We start from the raw sequence: 18,248 nt of genomic DNA, 5'->3' as shown, positions 1-18,248 counted from the left end.
TGCCTGTATGGATTTTTGTCTTGGAAAATATGCAAACACACACAAAAGTTGGCAATGTTAGTAGTTTCGTTTGGCTGTGATATAAATATAAATACATGCAGATCTTTCCTTGTTTCTGTCTTTACACTACATTTACAGTGCAGTACAGTCTTTACAGACCCTACTTCAATGGCAAGTTAACTCAGGCTTGTGATTGGCTGTTGCAATGTTGCACAAATACAAGTATCAACTTACAGGAAACATCAGGTACAGAGTAGTAATATTGGCAAAATGACACGTACATAGGAAGTCACAAGCTGTTTTATGCATGATTTTGACCAAGCCAAATAAAAACTCAGAAAACATCAAGAGCTGAGCATGTTTGCTGATAAGTTTGTTCTATGTCTAAAATTTCAACAAATACCCTGAAGGCAGAATTCAGTTGGAGTAATACTTGTATTATACAATATCTACAAAACATTACATCATCATGTCTGATAGCAAGGAAAATACAAAACAGCAGGGATACTTGCATGGTGGTGGTTAATTACTGCATCATCCGGACCAGTTTTGATAAAATACTCATGATCATAGGGGCATGGCTTTCAAAGCAAGAGGTTGCAGCATTGAACCTGGTACCTCAACTCACCAGCGATCCTGGTACAGTCCAACAGACAATGTATAGAGATGCTACGTTGCTAGCCTCACATGCAAGCCTGTATATATTTACTTAAAACATGGTTACCACTAAATGTACAGGAAACATCCCCTTTAAATTTTGATGTTACCAAAACCATATGATAAATCATACAACTGAGAGCACAAGATTCTTCTAAGAGTTCTTTGTCCTCTTGCAACAGAAATCCTTGTGCTGGTGAAAGGCTCTTTCTTCCCACCAATGCATTCTTGCATGTTATCTACAGTACAATAGTCCTTTATTCCTCCTTATATCTCCATATCTTAACCACACCATCGTCGCTACATGATGCCAGCAGCCCTGGTTCTTTAGGGTTCCAGGCTACACAATTGACGTCCTGTGAGTGTGCCTGCTCGGCCGTGGCTGTGAGGCTGAACTGTGGTTGGTTCCTCCTGTCTGGGGAACTCTCGTCCTCCTGAAACACCCGGATACAGTCGTCACCTGCAGCTGTGGCTATCAGACCAGTCTGGTGGCACCTGGAACAGTTGGTAGCATCTGTTAATTCTGATTTTTCTTAAGATACAACTAACACACTGGAATGTTTGATTCTCATAGAATTCCATAATATATCATAATGTACATATAACAGACAATTTGACAAATTTTTATCAGTTGAAAAGTTCTAACAGTCGGAGAATATAGATTAACCAAAACATTATTTTCTAATACTAATCCTACTTTAGGAGCAAGACACGTACACAATTCACAGTTTAAGTAAATGAAGAAAATACATCAAACCCACCATTTGACATCATAGACTGTCCTCTTGTGGTACCCAGACAGAGTACACACACACTTCCAGGTGGGGTCACTGCCTTGTGTTTGGATACCTGTGTGGAATGGACAAGCAAATGTCACAGAGACTCAGATACAAATATACTCCTCATATTGTAGATAGTGCTGTTGTTGGATGGAACAGGAAGGGTGGGAGGGGTGAGAATACAGAAAGTTTTAGGTACAAGTACAAATGTTCAGGGACAGGTCTGTACCTTTACCTGTACCTCAAGTTGTTTTTCAGTGATGGTTGATTTTTGAACGGAAAAAATCATGTTTGAAATGATAACAACATTATGTTTGATTGTGCTAGACACAAGCCTATTACCATGATATCTATGATAACAATCTCCACCAGAGAGCTATGCAAACAGATGAAATTTGATTCAGGCATTACAAAAGTGCTGCGGTATAGTATATACAAATGTACATGTGTTGATGTGGCTTCTGTACACTGCCACAGGCCTGTACCTAATCAATTGTACCGGCAGTGTACACAGCTCTACTGTAAATTCATTTATTTTCACAACAACCAATTTCGTGGTGAGATGGGAAAGGAACTTTTTTGTGGCATTTGCAGTCAAAACAAGTATATAAAGGTAATAAATTGAAAACATACTCGCACTGTCATGAATTTGCAGTGGAAAGGTCATTACAAAACTAAAACCACTGCAAACATTTTCAGATATACAGTACTAGTAGGGTACTGGCCTTCATTTCCTGGCAGGTATTCTTGCCAAATCTTCAGGGTTTTGTCTTCGCTGCAGGAGGCTAGTCTCTCTCCTGATTGGTCGAAACACACGCCCCAGACGGTGGAGTCGTGCCCCTCCATGGTTGCCAGGCAGTCCCAGTCGTCGTCTGCCTCTCGGTACAACTTGATGGTGTCGTCATAACTGGCAGATGCCAGGATCTACAGAGATATGTACATGGTGCTTTTTGAACCAAGGCTGAAATTGTTCCTTCATGAAACATAACAGCAAAAATGCTCCCAGAAGTATTCACGATCTAGGGGTACCAAACATGTAAACATTGGAGGAAGATACTAGTAGCAAACAATATCATATAGAAGCATTATATCAAATTGCTTTTACAAGATGCTGGCAAAGATGTCATCTTTGTAATAATTAAGCTTCTTCATACATATGTGTTACAGAAATCATATCAAATACTATTGCCAGCATTACCATGAATTGATGATTCATAAGTTATAAGATTCTCATCATTAACTGTATGTATTTTCTACTGACGGTAACTTGCATACAGAATGCATACAGACAGTCAAGGAAGTTAGTTGTTACACACTAGTTTCTTGAAATTAGTGTCAAACATAAGATCCAAGTGAGGACCTTACCTCCTTGTGAGGGTGCCAGGTGACATGTTTGACATCCTGTGTGTGAAGACTGAGCACACTGGCACATTCATAGTCCTCATCCTCACTCACTACATGGTGCCATGCCAAAGGAAACAACACAAAAGATAAGACAATACCATGGGCTACATGCCACTTTTTGGTTGACATGGTAGAATCGGACTACTGTAGAATGATATACAGTATAGTCTGGCTTTTGCAGCATTTGAGACCGCTACTATAAAGTTGATTTTTGGCTGCCAGACAGCAACATTAGATGGGAAGGTTTGTTAGATTATAAAAGTAGAACATCATCATTACAAACTTTAATGTAAATTCTTTGGGAAAAAAAATCATATTGATACTTCCATACCTGGACCATGCCTTAAGCTTACAAAAACATAATGAATTTTATGTCATAAAGTTAAGATTAATTTGGATGGATGGGGTGAAATTTTTGGCAATGGGGAAAATCTATAGCCTGAGTACCATCCTCCATCAGCGGTCACTACGAAGGACGGTACTCAGGCTCAAAAATCTATAATTTAGCCTGCTGTGCCCTTGTACTAGTACTATATCTGAATGACTTGAAATTTACCCGGTAGCATAGCATAGGGTGAACGTAGAAATTCATTAAGACTTTGAGGAAAAAAATAATTGATTTTTGTACAGTTTTTACTACTGTATCTTGTATAATCAAATGACATACAACTTTGTATGGGGATGACTGGGACTTAAGTCACCTCAAGCCAATCCAACAGATCTGGCCAGAGCCCCCACACCACAGCACAACAGAAAACATCACCTTCATGGTGAAGGCAATAACTACCTTCCCATATCCACACACTCTTGTCCCTGCTGCATGTAGCGATCAGCTGACCAGACGGCGACCAGGCCACACATTTCACCTCGTTCTCGTGCCCCTCCAGGGTGGCGCTGCACTCATAGTCCCCGCTCTTCCTATCCCAGATACACGTGGTCGCGTCAAAGCTACCGGAGGCCAGGTACGTGCCACACGGCGACCAGCACACGGAGCGGATGGTACGGGTGTGGCTGTCCTCAAGCACGGTCTTACACACCCAGGAATCTCCTAGGGAACAATAAGCTGGCTCAGTACAAATGCACCAGGTCAAAGGTCAAGGTATCAAACTTGTAAACAGTTCTACCCTAGATATCTTTTATTCATGTTTCAAAGGCCAGAATTTTAACATAGTATGCACAGATCGAAACACGAACCGCCTTTTCACCTGATTCATATCCATGTATGCTTTAGGCTTCTTCATCATCATCCGGGCGTGCTGGTTGCACGGATGACCATGACTCTCTTCCTCCTTCTTAATTCTCATTAAATGTGCCAGTTTATTCTATTGTAGAATAATTTAGGGGAACATGTTTTGAATTCTGACTGTTCTTACCCAAGCGATGACTTTTCGTCATCGTTTTATCACGCAGTGTCGTATGCACTGTAAAAATGCAACAGTTCCGTAGTTACTCACCCTCCCTCCCCCACAGCCGGATTGTCTTGTCTCCCCCTGAAGACGCGAGGACCGTCCCTGTCGGGTTCCACGCCACGGTCCAGGCTCTGTCCTGGTGACCTTCAAGTACAGCTACCGCCTCCAGCCTCGAACACATGTCTGAAATGTCTGAAATCGATGGAACTTTCGATAAAACGTCCAGAAAGATTTACAGGAGATTTTTCAGTGCCTGGAGGCAGCCATGTTTGAACGAGGAGGATGATGGGACATTTCGGTACATACCATTAAGTATGGGTATGAGATATAGATTATCCATGATATATCGACAAGATTTCATCGTATTCTTACAATAGACTGACTAGATTGTAAAAATATAATAAATTGTTGCTAATTTTATAACTATAGTTACATAAAATGTACAATAGTTTCTAATAGCCTGATTTATTACAATAGGTCTGTACCCAAGCTTCCCCAAATTTTCAAGTAGAATCTCCCTAAAAGTGGGCGGGGGTTCAAAACCAAGTCCCAGCTGGTGTGATGATGTAGCTTGCCGCCATGTCATAGGTTTCCAGTTTTATCAACCCTGACAATGCCCCGGTGTCCCATCTGTGATGGAGAAAACTTTGAGGAGATTGACGGACGTTACTACTGCGAAGAATGTCACACGGAGTCACAGGTTCGGAGATTTTATTGCAATAGCCTTACAACAGCAAGGAAAAATTCTTTTTGACTGGTCAGCTTCTCAAATAGTGCAAAAAACTGTTGTATTGACAAGCTACCTATGGCTCACCCATTGGAGCCTTAGGCTATCAATACCAGGGCAAAAACTCTTCTTGACAGGCATTTTTTAATAGCCCCTATCATATTTATATTTCAGCCATACCATAGGTATGGTGAAATATATTGTATTCGTAATGTTTCTTTCTTTCTTTCTTTCTCCTGTCAAATTTTCAAAGCGATTCATCTCCGCCGTTTCTGGACCAAATGACTTGAAATTTGGCACAAGGGTAGAGTGGGCCAATACCCAAATGTGTTTTTTTTATTTTTTTCATATCTGCTCCTTAAATGATTTTATTGAGGTTTTATTGCAACTTTTGGACCAAGACTGTATATTTTGGCCCCCTGTACCATGGTATTACATCCAAATGACCTGAAATTTGGCACAGAGGTGCCCTAGATACTTATTCAAAGGATCCATGTATAATATGTAGTATAAATCACTTCAAAATGGCTCCTTAAGGAGGTTTTTGTGGGAGAGTTTAGGATAGGTAAGGTTGGAGTGCCGAGGTCAACGACCTCTAGGTCATTCTGGTGTGTCAGGGCCACAGGTGTGCCAGGTAGATCCAATTATCTACCTACCTACCTAGTCCATAGACATCCAGGTGGTTGGTGGACAAGGTGAATCCAATTAATGGCCAGCCAATGAGCGAGCTTATTTTGCTGGAAGAGTCCATTGTTGGACAGGGGGTGTATTTTAAAATTTACTTTTAGACTTTGGTGATAATGCCAATGTTTTTTTTAGCGGAAGTGTTTTCGCACTGATCCACTTGACATAAGACTACTACTGGGACAGTCCATTTTTGCACATAGGGGGGGATTTAAAAAAAATCAGTTTTGGACATGGGTGATGATTCCGAATTCCATTTGTTAAATGGAAGTTTACCCCCACCTGAAGACTGTACATGAGGAGGATTCGGCAGCCAATCAGCAAGCCTTGTTTTATCTGGAAGAGCCCATTCATGCACGGGGGACTTTTTTTAAATTCAGTTTTGGACTGGGTTGCTTCTTATACAAAGGCCATGTACTGTGAGTATTTCTGGACTTGTCTATTGTGCAATTTCAAACAGGGTGAGCTGGGAGATTCCATTCTTCGACGAAGGGGGTATTTTTTTAAAATTCATTTTGTGGACTTCGCTGACTATTTTAGCTGATATATTTTTGGATCGCTCCACTTTACATAGGGGTATAACAGGAAGAGTCGATTCTTGCACAGAGGGGGGATTTTTTGCAAATATGGTTTTGGACGGCTGATGATTCCAAATTCCATTTCTTAGCGGAAGTGTTTTTGGAGTCGTCTATTTTTTTGAGTCCATTCTTGAAGGGTTTTTGTAAGATTCATTTTTGCTCATAAGTGTGATTAGTAGTTAGAAGTCATTTTAAGCAGAAGTGTTCCATTTTTGCACATGAGTGATTTTGGAACAGTCTATTGTTACATGAGGAGGGAGATGGCTGAAATATGCTGTATTTGCTCTCAAGCAAATGTCGGCCTTTCTAGTTTATATGGTGTTTTTAATAGCCCTTCATATTTCATATTATGTTTATAAGGAGCAGATAATATCTAATGAGAGGTGTATCATCAAGAGAATCCAATGCGTCTATTTGTTGATTTGTAAGAGAGTTACCTCCTAAAGTTGATTACATTACCTTTATCATCTTACGATTACATGATGATTAGTAACACTGCTTACCTGATGTGCAGGATGTAAGAGAGTTACAACAGGAAGCTGGGTACGTGGACCCGTCCCTCAGGACACGGCGACTCAGGGAGACAGGCACTCCAACAAAGAAAGGTTCAATCATGACCATTTGTTGTCAATAATGGTTTGATTCTTTATATTAACTCATATTGAGTTAAATGTTACAGGACCCTTACCATTCGTGAAGTTTAAGCCATTCACTTGTTTACATCAGTAGATGTGTTTTTTAAAATTTCTAATCCAATTGAATTGGTGCTATTAGAATATAACAAGTTATATACATATTATGGACAACAATGTGTAAGCCTTTTTTTAAATTCCAATAGAGTGCAATGTTTTGCTGAAATAGTGTTCTCAATGTAAGGCTCTGTTGTAGAGTTAATCTACCAAACCAACACTTCATGAAATCAATGTTGATGAGTAAATTGTTGTTTTGTTGTGTAGAGCTGACATTAGAGGAGTCCTACCCATGGTACACACACGAAGCCTTCCAGGTTATCATCAAGGCACAGGTGGAGGCATTGGTCAAGATGGGCGTCAACCCAAGGCTCAAAGTGAGCTTTTAAGTTGTTAATCTTCTTCCTGCTAAGGGTGCCATCCTATTCAATTTACAGGGCTGGTGCGCTCTCTCCCTTAAGATAGGCTAGCTGAGATAATAATAACCTTGTGTGACCATTCTGTGTTGGTTAAGTTTTATGTATACATGTAAATGATGATGATCTGAAGTATGATGTCGATAGCAATAGTGCAACTTAAATTGTTGGTTCAATAAGCCAGTCTATTGTACAATCTGATGGTGGATTAGGTTTAATGTACTAGTAAGTGTGCACACTGGGTTTTCTTTGGTGTCCATCATTCCATTATTTGTCAGTCTTGCTGATAATGATGACAGGCCAAAAATGTGTTCATCTTGTCATCTAAGTCAAAGATTGCGGGAAAACATCTAGATAATTTTCTTTCATCCTACTCCCAGGATATAGTGAAGCAGCTATGGTTCACATACCTGAGTCGATGTGGGGTGGCCTTCACTGGAGCAGCAAAGGAGCAGGAGCCCCCCACTCAGGACGGACTCATGTTCAGACAACAGGACAGGATGACGTCAGCGCTGCAGAGGAGAAAATCTACCAAACAGTCTGAAGAAGAGAAGGTGTGAAAAATCTTGTACTGCTAGTTTTGCTGTTCTGTCTCTTTTGCTCAACTATAAAAAAAATTGTCAGAGAAAAGGTATGCAGTACTGTATGGTTTAATTTTGAATTTGACAAATAAGAATGACCATAAAAAATGAATTCTGTATATAAAGCTTTTAATGTAATTCTCTGTTGACATTGGGTTAAAAGACCTTTTATTAAAGAGGACTTCTGTCATCAGAAAAAAATTAGGATGAGTCAGAAAGAAGAGAATTGAATGTTGAAATGAGAATGGGCCATGACTTATCACAGTTAACCTTTGCCCTGCTACTTAAAACACATAACTAATAAAACTTTCACACCAAAAGGCTGCCTCATAAGATCAAAGGTTAAGCAAAAATAAATGTCATACTAGTATTCTTTTTATAAACTATCCTATAGTCGTCAGAGGGAGAGTCAACAGATGCAGGGTCTACCCATGATCCATTGAGCAGCCAGGCCTCCACCAGGAGTGACCTGGAACCTATAGGTGAGATTCATATGCTCTGATAAGATCTGTCAGTTCTCAAGACAATGATATAGGCTCCTCATCTTAGTAATAAGTAAAGGAGGAATTGCTTTACACATTTTCAATACGGTCAAACGATAAAAGGTCTTGAAATAGGTTTGAGTTGGTGCTTTTTCTTTTCTTTATATTACTTTGTGTTTTTTTATTTCAGTGATGCTGTAAAAAAAATTCAAGTGAGATCACAAATAGAGGAAAAGTTTTGGTATATCCTTGTTCTTGTAGAAAAAATGAATTAAACAAAAAAAGATTATGAAATCTTACTTTCTAGATGATATCGACATGTACATCCGAGGGTTATCAGGACTGGAGACAGAGACATCCGACACATCAGTGTACGCCACGTCTGACACAGACGATGATCAGGAAGATGATCGGGGTTCAGTAGACAGTCGAAGGGGCAAACCTCGCGGGAGTAAAAAGGGCACTTATCCCATCCAGAGGATGACGATGTTGCGTACGCTGTGTTTTTCCTACCTGGGTATTCTTTGGCTACAGGAACCGGTATTGCCATCAGACATGATAAGGTGTGCACATGTTTATGAATTCCAACATATACAGATTATGTAGTTTATCTAATATCCTGATCATATTATTTTTATGTAGATGCTGTGTTATGGAATGCAGTCACATGGAAAACATGTGCAATAGATCAATTCTGGAGTACAAATTAAAGAGGCTATATATGACCAATTTGTGTCAGAAATCAGTATTATTTTTATATCATTAACTTGGTCCCCAACAGTGATCAATTTGTTTTTGCAGTAATGTATTAACAGTATAAAAGGGTCTCCATACAGAACCAAAATTATGTCAGTAGCTAAATTTGTTTTTAAGAATGGTGTATTTTCTTTATTACATGTAGTAAGAAAAAAAAATGTTGTTTTTCAGGTGGGTACGTGAGGGCCATATACCCTACATTGCTGTGAAAGAGTTGCTCCCCAAACACATGAAACTGGGCATCATGGACTGTAACAACTTCAGTGTTCAGGTCAGTGCTTTTAAAGTGTGTTTCCAACTTCTAAAGAGGTTGGGTCATAGTCTTTTTCAAAACTCAATGTATAATACAACTGTACTACATTTTTACTGAGAGAAAAGTCAGACATTGTTGATGATAGTTACGTAGTTTGAGCTTACAAATTTTAATGTTATATACATTTGTACATAAATGTTTTGTTTATTGTGTATTGTTCTTGCAGGCCTTTCCGTCGTACCAAGTCATTCAGAACAACACTGTACGACTGGCACGCTTTATTCAGTTACCCCAGCTTCCAGAGGTAGACATCAGCAGGGTCGCCAGCAGATTTATTTTGGACTTAAACCTACCTGGTTTGTTTATTTGTTTTATAGATGGGGTGATAAGAGAGGCATAATAATCATGGAGTAATAATATTAATATACATGTACTGCTATAATCATAGACTGTCATGGTGTCCAAATATGATTAATCCAGACTTAGAAATAACTGTCTGTGAAGAGTTGCCCAAATAGTAAAGCTGGAAAACTCTTGTGTCATTTTGAAGTGTTTATGAGTTCATAGAATATATTCCAACCAATGCAGATGAATGCTTTTGATTATTTTTTTACCTCTGTAAGAAATATTTTTGACCCTGCCATAAAGCATTCAAGTATGTTAGTTTATCATGACTCAAAAAGTGATACAAACTACTGTAATGAGAATCATTGCTACTGTTCTATTCACATTTCAACTTAGCCTAGATACCAGACCCCAGCCCAATATCTATTGTATGCACCCAATAAATATTTTTGAGATCGGGCTGGGGTCTGGTATCCAGGCTAGTTTTAACTTCAAGTAACTGCTGTTTTTTTACTTCAGCGGAGATGCACGGTTTGGTAGAGAACCTACTGAACCAGCGCCCCATCGACCCCTGCCTGTGGTGCAACCGAAGGGACGCCATGTTGAACCATGAAGCCATCGCCATGGGCCTCGTCATCGTTGTCCTGAAGCTGTTGTTTGGACTGGATGATAACACAGAGAGGTACCAGTAGTGTTTGGAAAAGTAAAGATGACAGATTTAATCCATCATTTATTATGTTACGTTTTAGAACAACAATGAGACACAAAAGAAATCTAGGGAAGCTAGCTTAATTGATTTTGCATTTTTAATTGGGGGAAGGTAAATCTAAATATAAGTCACTGTCGATAATTTATATCAATTTAGGAAAATTATTTCAATAGTAAAAAATATTTATGATAAAAAATATATGATCTTAAAATTCTTCAAGACTCAGAATATCATGTTTGTTTTCCATACACAGGACTCTGTCAGAGACTGCCAGAAAATTGCAGAGCAAGGAACAACCAGGTTAGTAAATGATTAGCACCCTGACTTTCCTTTCAGACTTGTACATATTGTGCCATTTCATCATCCACCCTGAGGTAATCTCTGAAGGCAGCAGGGAGACTTTCATAGATAGATTTTCTTGTCATGCCCATGTTCTTTCTCGTGTTCCCCATGTTTAGGTGTGAAGCTGTTTGTGTTTGAAGACTGGATGTGTTGGGCCATGGAGAAAAGGGAACAAATGGCCACTAGAGGGTTACCTAAAACAGACAGGTACAATATACAGAATCAGTATTTTCTCATCTCTTAATGGTTTAAAGGGTAGCAACAAAGTTGCACCCACCTTTACTTAGACAGACAGTGGATATGATATATTGTGAACTAGTAATAAGAAATTTTCTTGTCAGAAATTATGCTTATTATGTGAAGTTTTAAGATTGTGAAGAACACGAGACAAGGAAATTGGTAAGGTCTCAACAGTGACAAAGTTTGTGAATGTCGGTAAATGTTGACTGCCTAAGTGCCGTATTGTTGCCATTATCTTATTCTAAAATACCTTGCTGAAAAATTCAACTATCCGTATCAAATGTTCTTAAGTACAATGTTAAACTTGGTATACAAATCTATAACAACCACTGTTGCCTTCCTCAGGGTCAATGATGACCAATTACTTTGGAATGTTAACTCTCAAGAGTTACAACCATGTGACCTTATTGACACATAATCTTGCGTATGTCATGTCAACAATTAGTCCAATGAATAATGTTCTTCTTTGTAGCAAGTACAATCGTTGCATAAATTGTTGACCTCAACGTCGCTTTATGTAAAAGTTTTTATTGTCTATTTATAAACCCAGAGATATGGAGGGGATAAGAGATGTGGAGCAGTACACACACTACTACAAAGAAGTCATAGCAAAGTGGAAACAGAACTACAGATCTAAAGCAAGGCCAAGATATGAGGATGGTATGTAGACCAGAGTCTGGTGGGAGGTCCCCTGACTTCTGTAGGCATAGTGAATGAGATGTTAGTGTTTGACCTTCTATTTTTTCTATCCTTCACGTTTTGTCCAGTTGAGTGCTCTTTTGTAGTAATTTGACTCCATAATTTTACACCATAATGTTATATCATAATGATACATTAAAAAAAACAAAGAATTATCATATCAAATAATAAAGACGTAGACATTTGGGATTAAATTGACACATACATACCAAAGAGCAATGTGAGCCTGAAAACTTCTTTGAGATGGCGTACACAGATATGCGGCGAAGATGATGATAGACCTCTTATGAGTAAATTTTACACATACACCATGGTCAAGTCGAATGAAGAAGCTTTGAATTAGTCTGATTCAGTTAGTCTCAATCAGCTCCTCTGTCCAGCTTGTGAACCAGGTTTCACATTTTTCCCTTCAGATTTCCTCAGGAAGCAGCAGAACCGGGACGCGGTCCAGCGACCGTTCCAGTCTCTCGCATCTACCTCTCTGTCTGACGGAGATCAGCACGCCAAGCCCACCAGTTTCCCTCTGTCCTTTGGACCTCATGTTTCCACGGCAACACATCAACTACCAGGAGATACTGACTATAAATGGTGAGGACTCCCTACTCCTTATACCAGTATGAGCTCATCAATGGAAGCACATAGTAATTTTCAACATACAAGCATGTACAACATACATTAACAAGCATATGCAGAAAGTAGACAGAGATGTAACCAAATATACATCAATTTATCACACTTGGCTCTTTTTCTTCTTTGGCATGGCTGCTAGTTTTTAAACCCATCAAATGAACAGTTGTTCCACAAACGCAGAAGACAGTGTAATGTTCTGATCAGTCCAACAACTGGTACATTAGATTTTTTTCGGATCCATCCAGAAAAGAACCACCAAGTTCCATCCCTAACTCACATCCATTCTTTTGCTCTTGACAGCCACACCTTGAAATACATGACAGACGTAGAAGACTTGTGGACAGCCATCAGAAACTACCCCACATATCCAGACTTCAAGCTCCGCTACACCGGAACCAACACCGGCGGCGGGCGCATCGTCAGGGTCACGGATCAGGAACATCTGCACGACACGTATGAGTTTGTGCTGGGGCTCGGCGCTAATCTCATCGAACAGGACAAGTACGGCCTGCACCACTACGTCACAACGTTAGAAAAGCTGCTGGGTTCGTCAGAAACAGAGTAAGAATTTCAGATGGGATAGTCATACAGAATTAACGTTTCCTTTTGATCCGCCCAAGGACATTACAAAGAGGTCCTTGATGCTTCAAATACTAGCCTCCTTCACCGGCCTCTCTGGGAAGCTTGGCAATTTTTTTTTTGGGGGGGGGGGCGGTAGGTCGATTCGCGATTTTTAACAGGGAATATGCCAGGAAAGGAATATATGCCGGGAAAGGAATATACACCGGAAAGCTTGTACGGGCTAGGCGAAATTGGCTTCCCAGTAGGCCTGCTACTCTTCGGTATCTACAAAGCCCTATTAAAAAACACTTATCACCATTTGGTATGGATGTGCGAACTTCCCGTCATAAACGCGTCCAGCACTGGCAGCCCGGCACACACCCCGTTGCGCGATGACCCGTAACTTTGTAACGGTCGTCGGGTCACGCATTTCAAAACACGGCTCATTTGAAAATGAGTACTTACCGTAGAAAAACTCCGCTGAAACTTCCCATCATGTACGAAAGAGCTTCCCCGAGTTGAGGGAAGGACTATCCCTGGCCATTGCTGTGGTCTGCGAAGGCAATGATTGTTTTGTTGGCCTTGCTACAGGCCAAGGCAAGTCGCTCTGCTATCAGATTTTGCCGTCGATTGCCAGAGAACTCACCATGGTCATCGTCATCTCGCCACTTCATGCCCTTGTTGCTGATCAGGCAAGGCTTGTTTGCACTACGTGTGGGAAATCGTTTTTTGTATTTTTCGAGATCGAGCGACCGTCTTTTTACGGCTCTCGCCCCCCTCCCCATTCAGATTGCCGGTCGGATCATCGATGGTCTATGAAAGTATGTTTTAAACCCACTGGAAAAAATGTTTTACACTTATCTGAAATGTAAGTTTTGCACGTGTATCAATTATTCAAACTGTTGTATCAATTATTGTAACTCTGGAAGTGACAAAGGCAGGCAGCGTGTGCACGATTTCCGGTAACGTTACGTAGGTTTGTGGCACGCTTCGGGGTGGCCGTGCACTATTAACGTTGAAGTGTGAATTACTTCTCGCGGCAGTGTGAATAACTTCTCGCGAATACATTAATTGGCCGTCTGAAAGGCATTCTTAATCATTATTGCGTTTGTAGATACCGAAGAGTAGCAGGCCTACTGGGAAGCCAATTTCGCCTAGCCCGTACAAGCTTTCCGGTGTATATTCCTTTCCCGGCATATATTCCTTTCCCGGCATATTCCCGGTTAAAAATCGCGAATCGACCTACCGCCCCCCCCCCCAAAAAAAATTGCCAAGCTTCCCAGAGAGGCCGGTGAATTTCGCCTAGCCCGTACAAGCTTTCCGGTGTATATTCCTTTCCCGGCATATATTCCTTTCCCGGCATATTCCCGGTTAAAAATCGCGAATCGACCTACCGCCCCCCCCCCCAAAAAAAAAAATTGCCAAGCTTCCCAGAGAGGCCGGTGAAGGAGGCTATTCAAATACCATGTATTATGGCATGGATTCAAGGAGACATACATTTGTGGCCAAATACAATTATATTTATAAGGAAAGTGTTAATCTATTTTTGTATCTCCAAGGGACCTATCATGTTTAAGTGTCCAAAGGGAATATTTGATCATTAAACATTGTGCAGATCATCAAAATTATCTTATTTTCTTGACTCTAGGAGTAGGATTTCCAAGTTTGATGGCTTTTGATAATACTGCACAAGATACCACCATACAGTAATACATGTACGGTACCATAACAAGTATAAGTGTCTGCTTTTCGAGTCTCATCTTTCTTTCTTGGTCTTCCTTTATGAAGACTTGACACTTGGTGTCATCAGAGGCCACATGACGCTTGCAAGGGGTGTACTGAGTGATGAATGAAAGAGTTCTTAGGAACAGGCTGATGCCATCACTCTGCCAACCTCCGTCAAAATGTAGAAATGAAAAAAATGAAAATGCAAATATTTGTCAGATACGCAGCAACTCTGTCATTGGTTGAACTGCTAATGTAATAGACAGTTAGCATCCGTCTATTATCCAAGTGAAGTAAACCAGACTTGGGCATACAACTTACAGTGTGCAACATTTGAAATTGCCATTACCGTACTTTAATTGAATTCTTTGTAAATTGCAGTAACAATTATATGTACAAATTAAACTTCAGTCTTCTGTATGACTGAAAGATAACATTACTAGAGGTCAATTACAAAATGGCAAGTTCTGGGTACGAGCAATCAGAAAGATGTAACGGTAACCTCTTTATTTTGACATTTTTTTTAATTTCTCAAATTTCATTTTCAAACCAACAAAAACGCCAATCTACCTCCATATCAGTAAATGTCACATTGAAGTGCTTTCCAAAAACCTTTACAAAACTTTTAAGTGAATCGTGAATTCCCAGATGCTAATATCAATGCTACTCCATCACGAAGTAAGTCAAATGATAAACAACTTATTAAAAACAGCAGAGAAGTCTTTGTACAATAATGAGAGAAAGGTGTATGTTTAGATTTGGCAATGTAAGTCTTGAGTAATAATCATCACTCCTCCAATGGTGTGAACAGAAACAACACTAACTGATGTCCTATGAATGGCATTGCACGCTGGATAACAGTCTATATGTGTGGACCAATGATTTTCAGGTGGCTGTTTGTTTTATCACCTTACTTTTGTAATGGTCATTACAAAAACTGTTTAGTCTATATTCACACAATTTAAGTTGTTTTGGTTTGGTTTGGTTTGTAAGTGAAATATTGACTGTTTTGCCTTACCCAATTATTTCAAAACAGCCTGTATTGACTACCATAAAATTCCTGTCAATTCATAACACCTGCTGAAAATTCTAAGTTAATTGTAGAGCAGCATATTTTCTAACATTTTCCATTATCTAGTTACCAGTAAAAAGAGCACTTGGTGCCTCTTTAGGACACTTGTAAGCAACTTTTTTTTTTACTTTGAAAAACATTTAAAGATTGTAAAAAATATTATTGAAATTTCAGGCTCTGACACTTGAGTTTCATTTTTTTGTAAACAGATTAAAACAATTATCACATTTGCTACATGAGCAATTTTCTCAAAATGGAATTTCATTACACCCATAATACTAATATTTCTCCACAAAATAACGTTGCTACGATTAAAGGTAGATCTGAAACCAGCTGCATCTTTGTTCATTATTCCATCATAGGGCAGGCTGATAGAAAAATATTTTCCCACTCAGGCAGCCAGACACAAGCATACAGTGAATTGGGGAGAACTTTGTTGTCAGGACAGTGTCCGCATGTGTCATCTCCGTTTTCACTTCATACAACTGCACGGGAGTATCGGGATGGCAGTCACAGAGTTCACTACACTTGGGGTCAAAGGCCAAAAGCCGTACACCAAACCCGAATGGCGAACAGACCAACCGCCCGTCGTCGCTAAAACACAATTCTTTGATGAAACCTCTGCCAACATTGGCTTCTTCGATAAAGTGCGTCAGGCGGGGCCGCGTCTGGTGAGGTGGCATTTTCTGTCCGTGCTTGAAAGGTTTCGGTTTGGGATAGTCCTGGAGGTCGTGTACACAAGTCCACTGTGAAGGCAAAAGCAGAGAGAATCATCATCTTCTGTTGTGCAATTCATTGTCAATTTCATCAGCCTACCGATCCTACAACTGAAGGCACAAAAGACTAAATTCCATAGTCCCGCTCAGACTGTAGGAATTCAAAATAGAGACATATAGTCCTTCAAATATCTGACTGACATGTAGACACTTGCTTATTGGTTGAACCGCTAATTTTGATTGACAGTAGGAATTGTCCCCATTGTTGCCAAACTTCCAATTATATAGCCATGTGCTATATACATACATTGACACTAAAATTTACAAACAATAGCATGACAGGAAACCCAGTTGTGGATGGGTACAAAACTTTAGAAAAGCCCACCTCTGAGTCATCATCAGGACTGGTGTACCTGGACAGCGAGCACCACCCCTGGGGGTGGACCTGCAGAGACGTGATGTACCAATAGTTCTCTGTCGGAACAAAGTCCGTGACGATTTCTACCCTGTTCTTGGGCAGTCTGAAATAGAGGCTGTCTGTGTCCTGTTCAGGGTTCATCTGCTCTATGTGGTACCAACGCATGTAGTTGGCGGCATTGAAGAACTTGAGGTCCTCGGACATGGTGGACAGGTCCAGGTCGTGTATGACGATGAGGTATCCCATGGCCGTGGACATGACCATTTTGGAGCCGTCGGGGGTGAGTCTCGTCCTCATGAGCCCATGTGTGTGGAAAACCCTTTCATGGGAGCACCCATCTTCCATGTACCTGAATCACCAAAAGACAAGTCTCAAATATGTGCCACAGAATAAACTGGTTCACACGGTGCATGTGCAGGGTCAAATTAAAGTTAAAGGCCCTAAACTTGTAACAGTAATACATGTACCATCTTGACCATGCATGATACAATGTAGTCCAGACCTGTTTGTTTATGTCTAAGGGCCTTCAACTTTGACAAATCACATGTGCAGTTTGAACTTAAACTGGCCAACTGTCACATGAGTAGATTGAAAGTTTTCAGCATGCTACCAGGCTACCAGCATTTGAATGATATTAAACATAAGCTTCAGAATCAATCTAAAAATGTTTATATCACAATACTAATTTGGATGTAGGTACAAAATGTTCCCAGGGTGGTCTTCTTAGACAAGTTTGACTGTATTACTGTACACTTACTTGTTAATATCCCATGTAAGAACCCTTCCATCAAATCCAGATGTCAACAAGAGACCACTTTTCCGAGAGTACTCAATGTTTTTCACCCAGTTGGTGTGCCCCTTGAGTTGGCAGATACTCTGCCTGAGGTTGCGCAGGTCCCACAATGAGACAGAGCAGTCGTCTGAGCATGTGGCAAACATCCTGGCATCAAGGAACCTTTGTGAAGAAATTAAACAAGTGACTGTTAACAGATGTAACATAGGTTTGAAGAGTTGTGCTTCTACATGAGGGTGGTAGTTTTAACTTCTATTTGAGTTTGCACGATTCAAGGTTGTAATCTGTGAGTGTCCAAAGATCTCTACATATACAACAGACTGATATTTGCATGCACTTGAGTTAAATTGATTAAAGTAAACATAGACAGGGATACCAATTAGTTGTTGGCACAGTCTCTGACACACTGATGGTGTCACATGTATTTATTATGAACACATTACAACTGAAACAAAAAAATAAGCCTATGGGCCTATATACATGTACCACTATTTAGCACTGCATACAACCTTTACCAAACTAAAAATTGGGAAAAAGCTCGGAAATGGCTCATTTTTCTTATAAATGAATGTCTAAAAATACA

At 40.0% G+C, this 18,248-nt stretch overlaps 3 protein-coding genes across 3 annotated transcripts; 1 reads left to right on the top strand and 2 right to left on the bottom strand.

The window, feature by feature from the left end:
* Window positions 1–3: 3 nt before the first annotated feature.
* LOC118413382 (probable cytosolic iron-sulfur protein assembly protein CIAO1 homolog) lies at window positions 4–4,540 on the bottom strand. Its single transcript, XM_035816744.1, has 6 exons — window positions 4,295–4,540; window positions 3,628–3,888; window positions 2,802–2,890; window positions 2,162–2,360; window positions 1,419–1,509; window positions 4–1,152 (listed from the first exon to the last, which is right to left on the bottom strand). The coding sequence occupies exons 1-6, from the start codon at window positions 4,428–4,430 to the stop codon at window positions 915–917; spliced, it is 1,014 nt and encodes a 337-aa protein (XP_035672637.1). The 5' UTR covers window positions 4,431–4,540; the 3' UTR covers window positions 4–914.
* A 243-nt stretch (window positions 4,541–4,783) lies between these two features.
* On the top strand, window positions 4,784–13,014 carry LOC118414718 (TATA box-binding protein-associated factor RNA polymerase I subunit B-like). Its single transcript, XM_035818915.1, has 14 exons — window positions 4,784–4,949; window positions 6,753–6,843; window positions 7,195–7,304; window positions 7,724–7,897; window positions 8,319–8,406; window positions 8,714–8,969; window positions 9,334–9,433; window positions 9,642–9,771; window positions 10,280–10,442; window positions 10,723–10,769; window positions 10,928–11,018; window positions 11,602–11,711; window positions 12,164–12,338; window positions 12,681–13,014. Exons 1-14 carry the CDS (start codon window positions 4,863–4,865, stop codon window positions 12,943–12,945), a joined length of 1,887 nt encoding a protein of 628 aa, XP_035674808.1. The 5' UTR covers window positions 4,784–4,862; the 3' UTR covers window positions 12,946–13,014.
* A 1,969-nt stretch (window positions 13,015–14,983) lies between these two features.
* Window positions 14,984–17,886, bottom strand: LOC118414172 (DDB1- and CUL4-associated factor 10-like). The gene is made up of 3 exons (XM_035818029.1): window positions 17,630–17,886; window positions 16,840–17,221; window positions 14,984–16,484 (listed from the first exon to the last, which is right to left on the bottom strand). Exons 1-3 carry the CDS (start codon window positions 17,869–17,871, stop codon window positions 16,095–16,097), a joined length of 1,014 nt encoding a protein of 337 aa, XP_035673922.1. The 5' UTR covers window positions 17,872–17,886; the 3' UTR covers window positions 14,984–16,094.
* Between the last annotated feature and the right edge of the window lie 362 nt (window positions 17,887–18,248).

Source organism: Branchiostoma floridae, chromosome 4, assembly GCF_000003815.2.
Source record: "Branchiostoma floridae strain S238N-H82 chromosome 4, Bfl_VNyyK, whole genome shotgun sequence".
Lineage (NCBI taxonomy): Eukaryota > Metazoa > Chordata > Leptocardii > Amphioxiformes > Branchiostomatidae > Branchiostoma > Branchiostoma floridae.
This window is presented reverse-complemented; position numbering and strand designations above follow the sequence as displayed.

What these genes read in the sequence shown, in the direction of transcription:
- LOC118413382 (XM_035816744.1), bottom strand. Translation starts at nt 4,430, where the DNA reads ATGTGTTCGAGGCTGGAGGCGGTAGCTGTACTTGAAGGTCACCAGGAC. An exon ending in ATACCTGCCAGGAAATGAAG is followed by an intron (nt 1,510 to 2,161) that starts GCCAGTACCCTA and finishes GTCCATTCCACA; the next exon opens with CAGGTATCCAAACACAAGGC. An exon ending in ACAGTCTATGATGTCAAATG is followed by an intron (nt 1,153 to 1,418) that starts GTGGGTTTGATG and finishes CAACTGTTCCAG; the next exon opens with GTGCCACCAGACTGGTCTGA.
- LOC118414718 (XM_035818915.1), top strand. Translation starts at nt 4,863, where the DNA reads ATGCCCCGGTGTCCCATCTGTGATGGAGAAAACTTTGAGGAGATTGAC. An exon ending in GGGTTACCTAAAACAGACAG is followed by an intron (nt 11,019 to 11,601) that starts GTACAATATACA and finishes TTATAAACCCAG; the next exon opens with AGATATGGAGGGGATAAGAG. An exon ending in GGAGATACTGACTATAAATG is followed by an intron (nt 12,339 to 12,680) that starts GTGAGGACTCCC and finishes TGCTCTTGACAG; the next exon opens with CCACACCTTGAAATACATGA.
- LOC118414172 (XM_035818029.1), bottom strand. Translation starts at nt 17,871, where the DNA reads ATGTTACATCTGTTAACAGTCACTTGTTTAATTTCTTCACAAAGGTTC. An exon ending in CTTACATGGGATATTAACAA is followed by an intron (nt 17,222 to 17,629) that starts GTAAGTGTACAG and finishes TTGGTGATTCAG; the next exon opens with GTACATGGAAGATGGGTGCT. An exon ending in GTCCTGATGATGACTCAGAG is followed by an intron (nt 16,485 to 16,839) that starts GTGGGCTTTTCT and finishes TTGCCTTCACAG; the next exon opens with TGGACTTGTGTACACGACCT.